This window comes from Anthonomus grandis, chromosome 16, assembly GCF_022605725.1.
Source record: "Anthonomus grandis grandis chromosome 16, icAntGran1.3, whole genome shotgun sequence".
In the NCBI taxonomy this organism is placed as follows: Eukaryota; Metazoa; Arthropoda; class Insecta; order Coleoptera; family Curculionidae; genus Anthonomus; species Anthonomus grandis.
In genome coordinates, this window is record NC_065561.1 from 18,590,200 (window position 1) to 18,602,764 (window position 12,565).

The 12,565-nt window shown below is 33.4% G+C and overlaps 1 protein-coding gene across 5 annotated transcripts; it reads left to right on the forward strand.

Annotated features, from left to right (window-relative positions):
- The first annotated feature begins 188 nt into the window (after positions 1-188).
- LOC126745985 (hydroxymethylglutaryl-CoA lyase, mitochondrial) lies at positions 189-9,730 on the forward strand. 5 transcript variants are annotated; one of them, XM_050454067.1, is made up of 6 exons: positions 190-580; positions 7,212-7,351; positions 7,406-7,529; positions 7,582-7,689; positions 7,751-7,785; positions 7,841-7,988. In XM_050454067.1, the coding sequence occupies exons 1-6, from the start codon at positions 518-520 to the stop codon at positions 7,842-7,844; spliced, it is 474 nt and encodes a 157-aa protein (XP_050310024.1). In that variant the 5' UTR covers positions 190-517; the 3' UTR covers positions 7,845-7,988. The 5 variants fall into 5 exon arrangements, with proteins under 5 accessions (XP_050310022.1, XP_050310024.1, XP_050310021.1 ...); XM_050454065.1 differs by adding an exon at positions 9,490-9,730 and having other exon boundaries at positions 189-580; positions 7,230-7,351; positions 7,582-8,026; XM_050454064.1 differs by adding an exon at positions 9,490-9,730 and having other exon boundaries at positions 191-580; positions 7,582-8,026.
- The last annotated feature ends 2,835 nt before the right edge of the window (positions 9,731-12,565 follow it).

The following is a 12,565-nucleotide window of genomic DNA, read 5'->3' on the forward strand; positions in this document are numbered from 1 at the left end:
CTCGGTCTAATTATGTTTGACTGGGTGTTTAATTATCCATTTTAGTCCAGTGGAGCTCCCGTAGGCAGTATTTAAATTTCTCGCGTCAAGTAAATTCAAATTTGGCGCCAGGGTCGTCTTGAAGCTGATTGGTCTGATGGATCGTCAATAGGAACCGCGGCCTTTAAATGTCAAAATGCACATTGAATGCTTCAAATGCATCAGCTGATCAAAGTACAGACAGCATAGCATACTTAAAAATCATAAATACAATAATATGTTTATTTGTAATATTAAGGAAATTAACATAAATAACGTAATATGCTGGCCGAGTATTTCATTATAATTCTAAATGAGCTGTTTCTGTGGTGTTACGCAATCAATTTATGATAGCAGCCTATGCTCTGATCCTGATAAATATTACAGTAGGATAACAAACTTGATAAGACCATATTGTGTTATTTTTCAATATTCTTAAATAAATGAAACGAAGAAAACTACTAAAGAACCAAGAAGAACGACCTATTATTGTTAGGACATGGACCATCTTAGAAAAATCACCAAAATTCCTTTTAATAATGTCCTGCTATTGTTTTCTCGAGTAAGTTTTCTAGTTTATGTATATTTAGCTAGTGATAACTTTTATATAGTAGTATTTATTTATTTATTTATTTATTTATTTATTCATGCCAAAAAGTACAAAGCTTTTACACAAGTCAGTCAAAAATATAACTCCAAATAAAAGTATTAAACTGTAAAATTCGTTTTACCTAAGAACAAAAATAAAACACATATAAGCCTAAAAAGTAATGCTTAAAAACACTTAACACTAAAAGTCAAGAGACCCAGCCTATGCAATAGCACTGAAATTTGAGCTCAGGAATTCCTCAAATGAATAAAAAGCATTGGTGACTAAAAAATGTTTTACCTTTGTCTTATAAGCATTAAGAGGCAAATCCTTAACGGAGACCGGCAGGACATTAAAGAACTTAATTCCATAATAAGACACGCCATTACGGGTACGCTCGAGTCTCCTAAATGGTGCCACCAAGGAGCCGCTATTTCTGGTGTCATGACTGTGAGTGCTAGCATGAGTCGCAAACCTGGGTAGGTTTTCCCTAATGAATACAAGGCACAGAAGTATGAAGGCGCTTGGTAAGGTGAGAACTCTCAGAAGCCTGAAGTGGACCCTACAACAATCCCTGTATCCAATCTGCGCAATCACTCGCAGACATCGACGTTGCAATGCAAAAATCCTGGGCATATGCGCTGAGTGACCCCAGTTTAGTAAGTTATACGTCATTAGAGAGTGAAAATATCCAAAGTAAGCTGTCCTGAGAGTACCTGCGGAGACAGACCCAGACAAATTGCGAATCAGGAAAGTACACCTGGATAATTTGGTTGACAATTCATCTATGTGACCTTGCCACGTCAAACCACTATCCAATCTAACACCCAGAAAATCCACAGACACACCTAAAGATTGTTGCTGGGAATCAACGTCCCGAAGGGAAAAAATTATATTTTGAGTTTTGGACTCATTTAAGCACAATCTATTGGAAATGGCCCAGTCTCTAAACTGAGAACAAGATTCTTGAGCCTTGAGCGAAATGTTTGCGCAACTCCTATTAGTACACAGGGATGTAGTATCATCAGCATATAAATAGAAAGTGCAATCAGGGTGACAAGTTGGTAGGTCATTAACAAATATAAGAAACAGGATAGGTCCGAGAACGGATCCCTGAGGCACTCCATGCTCAATCGACAAACTCTGAGACCTACATCTCCCAAAACAAACAAACTGACTTCGGTCACTCAAGTAGGACTGTAGCAGTGACAGACTTCTCGAACAAAATTTGTAGTGGTTGAGCTTTTGAAGAAGAATATTATGCTCCACACAATCAAAAGCCCTAGATAAATCGTAAAATGAGGCTTGGGAGTACAGAGCACTTTCAAATCCGTCAAGCACCACGTCACACAGGTTCTGGACCGCACCAGTGGTGGAGTGTTTCTTTCTAAACCCATGTTGGTTCACATGAAATAAAGAGTTTTGTTCAAAATACTCCTCTATTTGAGTCTTGAGTAAAGACTCAAAAATCTTTCCAATGATAGGCACCAGAGAAATGGGACGGTAGTTTTCAACATCCACTTTTGAACCCTTTTTGTGAATAGGAATGACCTTAGCAATTTTAAGACAGGATGGAAATGTGCCCTCAAAGATAGCCAGGTTGATTAGTTTGGTCAGGGGAACAATAATTAAATTCTTAATAGTCTTTATGAGTCTGATATTCAAATCATATGGATCATTGCTTGCACTATTCTTCATGCCATCAATCACCTGACGGACCTGGATGAAAGTAACTTCGGCAAAGGAAAAGCCGGGTCCGCAAGGGCCAGTCAAATAAGCTAAAGGATTTTTGGGAGGCAGAGGAAGAGTCTCTTTTAGTTTGGCAGGAACATTCACGAAAGATTCATTAAAATCGCTGGCATTAATATCACTCAGCTCCGATTCCTTTACGCTAGGGTTCAGAGCTGTAATTACCCGCCACATTGCCCGGACAGGGTTACTTGACTGGCTAATGAAGTTGTCATTGACCTTTCTCCTCCTTGTCTGAATTTCAAGCCGGTATTTGATACGGTAGGTGCGGATAGTATCACTTGATATCAAGTGATACTATCCGCATAGTATTATTAAGTACACTATTTATACAATATCCTAAGCATACTGACTAGACGCCCTTTACTAACCTTATCAAAAGCCTTAGAGAAGTTGGTTTATAAGTTATCAACTTGTTCCCACCTCTCAAAAGCTGGTAGAATCAAGTCAAATATTAATACTTAAGAATATTTATACACATCGAATAATCATTGTAACACAATTTTTCACAAGAAATTTAATTATTAGATTTTAACGCAGATAGTAATCACTCACACTAAGTTGGAAAAGTCATTTTGGAAGTAGTTATCAATAGAGTAAAAAGCCTTTAAGTAGCTTTTAACCTTTCAATTAAATTGCCTGGGTTCCAATACACTTACATTAACATTTTTACCAGTTTAAAAAAATTTGTGCTCAAAAAATAGTCTGTATCTCTCCGAGTCCCTTGTTCCGAGGTATGTTGTTGCAATTAGGGGTTAAATGATTATTATAAAATGACGTAATATTTAATTAAAGATTAAATTGCAGCTATGATTTTAATTAGACCTATTTAATGTCAAATCTGTTATTTCAGAGTTTTTTGATTTCTGTTCTTTTCAATTGATGCAAATCAAAAAATAAAAAAGTATAAACATTTAAATATCCCAGATTAATTCTGTACTTTGGTAGAATAAAGGCCAATGTCCATTTCAGCTGTTTTGAGAAAAACAGGGTTAATGAGATGGATTGACTTTATATTTTTATAAATTGTGACCCTTTTTTCCTACTTTACTTATTTTTGGGATTTTAAATATTAAGAAGGGATTCTTTTTGAAAATGTATTGTTAGTCTTCTAAATTGCAAAAAAAATGGACATTGGCCCCTAAGCGCAGACATTGCCCAAGGCGGTATTAAAGAGCTAATGGACATCGGCCTTTTTGCTACAATAAAACAATCCCAATTACGAAAATAATCTTTATTTATACACGAAATTCGTATTTTTTAGCATTAGAAAATTAATTTTCTGTGGCCATAAATCTTTACTGCTTATGATACCTATACACTAAAATAACAGAGAAAGTTAGTTATTTTCTTCATGCTCAGGGTCTTGTATATCTTCAACAAGTCGGAAGATCTTTATAAGTTCTCATAAAATGGTTTGTTATAATCGCTAATGTAGGGCAACAAATCTTTGATTTTTAGATCTGCCAATGGTAAAGGTTCTTGATTTATAGGTTTAGGCACATCAATATCCAGAATCGCAGGCCGCACACAGAAAAATTCCGATGGATTTTTTCACATTTTGTTGTGTAAAAAAAAATGTTTAATTTTAATACACAATTGTTAGATAATATCTCACAGTCCTGTATAAAAATTCTCAGGCATTTTGTATATGTTTTAATGTGTATAATTCATAAAATTATTGCATATTAAATTAATACACCATAAGTGGATATTAATTATTAAGATGATGTGTATAAATATTCCACATTTTTTTTTTGAAATCCAATGTAGTTTGGTAAAAAATCTAATAAAAAAGTCATAATTTGCTTAAAATTAAATAAGTAAATTAAGTAACACGATGGGAAAAAGTGGGGCCTATAACGTTTGATAAAAAGAAAATAAGTCAAATTAGGAAAATACATATTCAATCTGTATTTTTCTAATATGACTACTTTTCTTACCAAACGTTGGGCCTCACTTATTTCCCATTTTTTACAAGACTTATTTTATTTTAATCAAATTATGACCTATCCTGTTTTTCCCAGGCGCCCTAGAATTTATTATTACACAGATTTATGACGAAATTCTCTAAAACGTATTTTAAATTTTTAAACAATTTGTTTATTTTTTTTATACAAATATATTAATTATTTTAAAATGTTTATGAATATAAATACAAAATATTGTAATAAAAAACTCCAGTTCTTACGTTAATTTGATATACAAACCTAAAATAAGTAACCTATACTATATTTAAATTTATAAAACAATATATAGTATTATTATACACAATTTGTAATAAAATTTAATAGTTGAAATGAAAGAAAATAAAATATATTGTTAAAACAACCTACACTAACGTGTGTATTTAAAATGCACAAATTGTGTTTTTTTCCTGTACATACCATCTTAAAAAAACACTAAGAGTTTGCTTTTTTACTGAACAATTATATTAAATAAATATAAAATATTGTCGAATTTAAGTACACAAATAGTGTACTATATATACAATAAAATAAATCAAATTGATACACAATTTGTTGATTATAGAACCACAGTTGTTTAAACACAATAGCATAGAGAAATTCTACACAAATTGATTCTGTACCATTTCCAGAATCAAATTGTATGTAAAATCTATACAATTGTTGAATTTTTATTCACCTATTTTTAAGAGTGCAGTTTCGTACAGAACCTCTTCTCAGGTCAACAACCTTAAACTCTTTACTATCGTTAAAGCTCGTTTTGTAAAAAATCTGAAACTGGTGTTCAACGGAGAACTTCATCCATTTAATCCACATCCACGGAACAACTTCACCAATCTCATTTTTTGTCAAAAGGCTGTTAAAATTTTAAGTCTTTTTGTAATTTCCTTAACTTGTAGGGGTGGATTTCGGCGCACAGTTCTTATAAAATTAGTCTAGTCAAGGGGGACTTCTATTTCAGCAGTCGTTTTCTTCTTGCTGCATGGATTGTGTCGGCCTCCATATGAGTATGACTAGGTTCCATAAATTTGTGGTTGATTTTTTGCAAATTATGTCCTAGATCTTGACATTCTTTCAAGACATAGCTCATCATAGTACACATAAAAATATTTCTGTTTTGCCCCGAACATGAATCACTATAAAGATTTAAAACTTCCGTTTCCTTTGGTAATGACAAGATGTATTTTCGAATGCATGAAGCAATTTCTTGACCTCCACGAGCAGCAGTTGTCTCATCCCATAAAAAGGAAATTCCCAAATTGCCGGCAGTTGAAGTCTCATGAACAGTTAAGTTATAAGTCCAGAGTTGTCTTTTATAAAAAGAAACGCCATTACGCAAATATGGTGTAGGTAAGCACTTTTGTAGGTCGAATGATGCAACAACAAATTTGATATCTTTCTTGCTGTTTTCTTTATCTTAAGTTTGTAAGCCATTTCAGAGAGGTTTAGGTGAGCGTTTCTTTGTTCCAAAACTTCAATTTTAGTTTTTTCTTCTTCTTCTGTAAGATTTTTACCATCAAATGTCTTTAACTTTACATTTAAACTGTCTCATTTAGAGCAAGTGTCGTTCGCAGGGGCATGAAATGAAAAGTTGAATTCTTCATTAAAAATCTGTCTGTAAAGTAACTCTTTTTCGGGGCTTATGTTTTGTTCCTCGCAATACTGAATGTAAAGTCGATACATTTGGGCAATTGAAAGATCGGGACTTAAATATTTTTTTGATGTCCTCTCTCTAGAATAATGACTGCTGTATGTAGGAAAACTATTAATATGTGATTTAATAAAATCTCTTTTTTCCTCGGTAACTTTATAATGATTTTGATGTTTTCCCTGACCGTCTGAAGAGCAAATATTTGAATCATTTAATTTTTTTTTCGACAATTACTCTCACTTTTTTAAGGGTCAAATCAAAAGTATTTAGGTACATTTTCTGACAAACCTCCAAATTCTTGTGATCTTCATTTGTGAGAAAGTACTTTCTTGAAAAGTTTCTTCGACTAGGTTTAATTTGCTTATCAGCTGATTTTCTTTGTGGTTCTCTAAATTTTGCACATTCCTTAACAGTTTCTGCTATAAACTGATCTTGACTGTGCCTTGATAAATTGTAGAAATCTCTAAATAGATTCTGCCTTTGGACATCTTCAATTTTCTGCCAATATTTTAGTTTACATTCACATGGCTCCTTTAGCTCTTTTGCCCTTTGTATTAGGATTCCTTTTTTTGTCTTATATTCTTTTCCTTTTTCTTTGCGATCCCTTCTTTCATTTTCCATCCAACTTTTTTCATTCCTTACACGTTTTTTAGTTTTTTCTCAGTCATCTCTGCAAAATTTCCAGGGTCCTTTTGCTCATTTTGATAATTTAACGTTATTCAAACACAGTTTACTAATAATATAATAAATTACGCTAAAAGTACAGAGATTGGCCTTTTTTCTATTAACTAGAATTGGACATAGGCCTTTGTGTATTTTGTTTATTTCGCTAAAACACAAGTATTTTGGACTTTGGCCTTTTCAATAATGTTAAGTCATTAATAAACTAACTTTCTATGCTTATAACTCAAATATGGAAAATTTGGACATTGGCCCTTTTTGTACCAAGGTAAAGAATTTATGTTGAGAATTTTGAAATATTTTTTATAAACCCACATACAAACTTTCCTTTACATCTAAAGTTAAGCACGAAATGAATAGAGATGAAGTACCTGTAATATACCAGATCATATAGATATTCCTTATATTCATAAAAATAAAGTAAGATCAGAAATGAAAGGTAGAATATTCAAAATATTCACTTAATCATACACCACTGCTCTTGGTGTAGACATAACTTTCAAATAAAATATTGACAAACTCCAGAATTCCCTAATATAGTTTATTTTTTCCTAAGAACAAATCTTTTATAAAGATCGTCGAGGTGGGTCCCAGAGATGGTCTACAAAACGAGCCTACACTAATTCCTAGTAATATCAAAATAAACCTGATCGATCAGTTGTCAGAAACAGGTCTTAAGGCTATCGAAGTGACAAGGTAAGCATATGTTGCAAAGCCTCTGTTGAGCCCCTTGTAAATTATTCTTTACAGTTTTGTTAGTCCAAAATGGGTTCCGCAGATGGCAGACAATACCGAGGTCTTTAGGGGTATAAACAGGAAAGTCGGAATATCTTATCCGGTGCTTGTACCAAATATGAAAGGCTTAGAGTCTGCTGTATGTAAAAAACAACACAATTAGACCTTTAAATAACCTCATTTGCATTTAGATTTCAGTAGGTGCTAAGGAAGTAGCAGTGTTCCTTTCAGCATCCGAAGGCTTCTCAAAAAAAAACATAAACTGCACAGTTCAAGATAGTCTGGATAGAGTAAAACCTGTAATACAAGAGGCTAATAAACGTAACATTCATGTTAGAGGATATATTTCATGCGTTGTAGGCTGCCCATATGATGGTGCCGTATCCCCTGCATCCGTAAGCAAAGTAGCGCAATCTCTTCTCTCTATGGGTTGTTATGAGCTGTCTTTAGGTGACACTATCGGTATTGGAACCAAAAATACTATAGAAGCTATGCTTCGTGATGTCCTAACGGTGTGTCCAGCAGATAAACTTGCTATACACTGCCACGAAACCTACGGACAAGCCTTAGTGAACATCTGTACAGCTTTGGACAAGGGCATAAACGTTGTTGACTCATCTGTTGCAGGTCTAGGAGGTTGTCCTTATGCAAACGGAGCCACCGGCAACGTAGCAACTGAAGATCTGGTTTATATGTTGCACGGACTTGGTGTCGAAACTGGTGTTAGTTTAAAGAAACTGATTAAAGCCGGAAGGTTTATTTCGGATTTTTTGGGAAAACCACCTCAATCTAGGGTTAATAATGTTCTGATTTCTAAGATTTAGTGATATATTTTTAAGGAAAATACTTATTAATTAATATATATAGTTGTAACAAAGTCAAGAATTGTTTTATTTGCGGTAAACCTTCATTTTATACTTTAAAGTGTTTTTCTACATTCGTTCCTTAAGCGTAGAGGCCTTAAGTTAAAGAGAGAACGACAATGGTTCTTACGCGAGACCTGAGTGTGCCAGACCAGTATATCTAATTTGTAATTTCGGTTCGTTTTGAATATTTAGTACATGACAAAGAAATGGTAAGTATAAGTCAAGTATTTTGAGTTTTATATATGCGTAGGTCCTCATTTGTTCAGAGATCCTTGCCAGTATCTACTTTTTAGATGCTCTGTTGTTCCACCTATTCTGGAATTTTTGTTCCAAGTTCCTAGAATAATTCTTAATATTTTTCCACTTCCAGGCATCTGAAATGGATTATCATTTTTTGTTTAGGCTTCTGGAAAATCTTGGAGTAATTTTTTGGAACTTCCAGGCATTAAAACTCTTTATTATTCACGTTTTCTAGGGATTTAATGCCTTCCTTAAAGCAGACAGGGCCTCCAGACTTTGGGAATCATTTTTTACATTCTTCCAGGCTTTCGAATTAATTCTTAAGTTTCTTCCAGGATTTTGGAGTCATTTAGGAGTCACATATAGTTTTTGTGTTTTCTATACATTAGAATCAATTTATCCTCGTTTTCCAGGCATTCAAGGCTTTATTTAACATAGATTTCAGGTTTAGATTTTCACAAACCAACTTCCTAAGGATGATTCCATATTGTCTCAAGTGCCGGGAAGAAGCAATAATAACTAATTTTAAGTCATTTCTTAGGTAGGTAAAACTGATTTGAGTTTCTGGAATGGAAAAGAAAATTCCTTTTTCCAGGAGTGTGAAGCCTGGACTAAAGTGACTTATTAGCTCAAGTGCCTAAAAAGAGTCTTTGATTAACTTAAGAGCCTGCGCTTAGTGCCTTCCTGTTCAAAATGCTTGCAATAAGTATATTCAATTGACTTCAGTGCCTTTACTAAATTTCCGATCACTTTAATTGCTTGAAACAGGCACTCAATTGATTAAAAACACTCTATGAGTTGACTTAAGTGCCTAGAACAAATAATTTTTTTCCAGGCACTTACCAGACATCCTAACGGTGTGTTCAGCAGATAAACTTGCTATACACTGCCACGACACCTACGGACAAGCCTTAGTGAACATCTGTACAGCTTTGGACAAGGGCATAAACGTTGTTGACTCATCTGTTGCTAGACCTGCAGGAGGACCTGGAGGTTGTCCTTATGCAAACGGAGCCACCGGCAACGTGGCAACTGAAGATCTGGTTTATATGTTGCACGGACTTGGTGTCGAAACTGGTGTTAGTTTAAAGAAACTGATTAAAGCCGGAAGGTTTATTTCGGATTTTTTGGGAAAACCACCTCAATCTAGGGTTAATAATGTTCTGATTTCTAAGATTTAGTGATATATTTTTAAGGAAAATACTTGTTAATTAATATATATAGTTGTAACAAAGTCAAGTATTGTTTTATTTGAGGTAAACCTTCATTTCATACTTTAAAGTATTTTTCTACATTCGTTTCTTAAGCGTAGGGGCCTTAAGTTAAAGAGAGAACGACAATGGTTCTCACGCGAGAGCTGAGTGTGCCAGACCAGTATATCTAATTTGTAATTTCGGTTCGTTTTGAATATTTAGTACACAGCAAAGAAATGGTAAGTATAAATCAGGTATCTGGGTTTTATATATGCGTAGGTCCTGATTTGTTCACAGATCCTTGCCAGTATCTACTTTTTAGATGCTCTGTTGTTCCACCCATTCTGGAATTTTTGTTCCAAGTTCCTACAATAATTCTTAATATTTTTCTACTTCCAGGCATCTGAAATGGATTATCGTTTTTTATTTAGGCTTCTGAAAAATCTTAGAGTAATTTTTTGTAACTTCCAGGCATTAAAACTCTTTATTTTTCAGGGATTTAATGCCTTCCTTAAAGCAGACAGGGCCTCCAGACTTTGGGAATCATTTTTTACAATCTTCCAGGCTTTCGAATTAATTCTTAAGTTTCTTCCAGGATTTTGGAGTCATTTTTAGTCATTTAGGAGTCACATATAGTTTTTGTGTTTTCTATACATTAGAATCAATTTATCCTCGTTTTCCAGGCATTCAAGGCTTTATTTAACATAGATTTCAGGTTTAGATTTTCACAAATCAACTTCCTAAGGATGATTCCATATTGTCTCAAGTGCCGGGAAGAAGCAATAATAACTAATTTTAAGTCATTTCTTAGGTAGGTAAAACTGATTTGAGTTTCTGGAATGGAAAAGAAAATTCCTTTTTCCAGGAGTGTGAAGCCTGGACTAAAGTGACTTATTAGCTTAAGTGCCTAGAAAGAGTCTTTGACTAACTTAAGAGCTTGCGCTTAGTGCCTTCCTGTTCAAAATGCTTGCAATAAGTATATTCAATTGACTTCAGTGCCTTTACTAAGTTTCCGATCACTTTTTTTTTTTTTTTTATTATTTGGAGGGATCAGTACACCCTGACTCCCTGCCACATTTATTTACAGTAATTTTATAAAAAGAAAAATTATGTACGAACAAAAAAAAATATATATATATATATTATTACACTGTATCTATCTTAAATTAACGCCTAGGTGTTCATAACACACCTGTGTGCGCTGTTGTTTCAAAAAAAGTTGGTTCTATTTTCCGAATTATAATAAACTTGCTTAACTAACCTTAAAACTATTGTGATAAATCCTGCTCTCGATTTTATATTTTTTGTCCTAGTTTTAAATGAAATATTTTTGTCCTTTTAGTCCTAAACACCTACGTCTCTCGACAATTGCATAACACTTGTTATTACATATTATATACAAGTATAAAAACTAACTATCCTACATTAGAAAACAGTGGCAAAATCTTGGTAATGGTTATGAACATACTTATTGCATTCCTTGCTAAATTTTGATTTATTTTTTAATTTTTTTAATGTGCAAGGCAGAAGATTATAGGTTTTTGGTGCTAAGTATACAAAGAATTTTAAATTTATATTTTTTAAACTGCTAGGAATGTATAAATCACCTCTAGCCCTTGATCTTGTATTATGGATATGATTTATATGGTTTCTTATGTGAGTTTTAAAATGAATATATGTACATATTGTTGTAATGTATAATGTCCTTATATTAGTTGCTTGTTCTGTAAAAAGTTGATTTGTAGGGAAAAGCCTTGATTTGTTAAAAATAGTCTTCAAGATATATTTATGGACAATAGTTAATTTATATAAAGCATTGTTATATAATCCTCCCCATACTAAAATACCATATCTTAAAATTGACTCAGTGAGTGATTTATAAATTATAATAAGTTCCTTAATATTTAGAAACGTTCTAAGTATATAAAATTTATAAATCATTTTTTTTAGTTTATTTGCCAGATAATCTGCATGTACATGCCATTTAAGATTCTGATCCACATATATCCCGAGATATCTATCAATAGAAAACTGAGAAAAATTGGGTCTATTTGCTGCAGTTAGTGAAAAGGCAATGTAGTTGGTTTTGGTGACATTTAGACTTAGCTTAAATGTTTCCAGCCAATTTTTTACTTGATTAAGGCCTTCTATGGCATACTGCTTTGTTTGATCCCAGTCTGTACCATTAAAAAGTAATGCTGTGTCGTCTGCGTATGAAATAATTTCTCCATTATTAAGTTTTGTTTTAAGGAGAGAGTTTAAGTAAATTATAAACAGAACCGGGCCTAACACTGTGCCTTGCGGGACTCCTATCTGTATTACCTCTTCTTTGCTTAAAGTATTATTTATTTTAACAACTTGTCGTCTATTTTTTAAGTAATTCTTCATTAGAGTTATTGCAGTTCCTCTTACCCCATAATGTTCCAAAACTTCAAACAGTTTGTTATGTGGAACAGTATCAAATGCCTTAGCGAGATCTATGAAAACACCAAGACACTTTCTGCTCTGGTTAAGATGATTAGTGACTGCTGAAGTGAGTTTGTGTAATGCATCGGAAGTACTACAACCTGGTAAAAACCCATATTGATTTTCAGCGAAAATGTTATTAGTGACAAAGAAGCTCAATAATCTGTCTTTCAGACTTTTTTCAAATATTTTTGCGAAGCAAGTTATTAAGCTTATCGGCCGGTAATTACTGACAACATTTTTGGGTCCTGATTTATGAATCGGAGTGACAACTGTTAATTTAAAGCTTGAGGGTATATGTCCAGTCTTATAGATTTGATTTATGATGTGAATAAGTGGCTCTAGAATTTCTATGTGTGTTTAATTGCTTGAAACAGGCACTCAATTGATTAAAAACACTCTATGAGTTG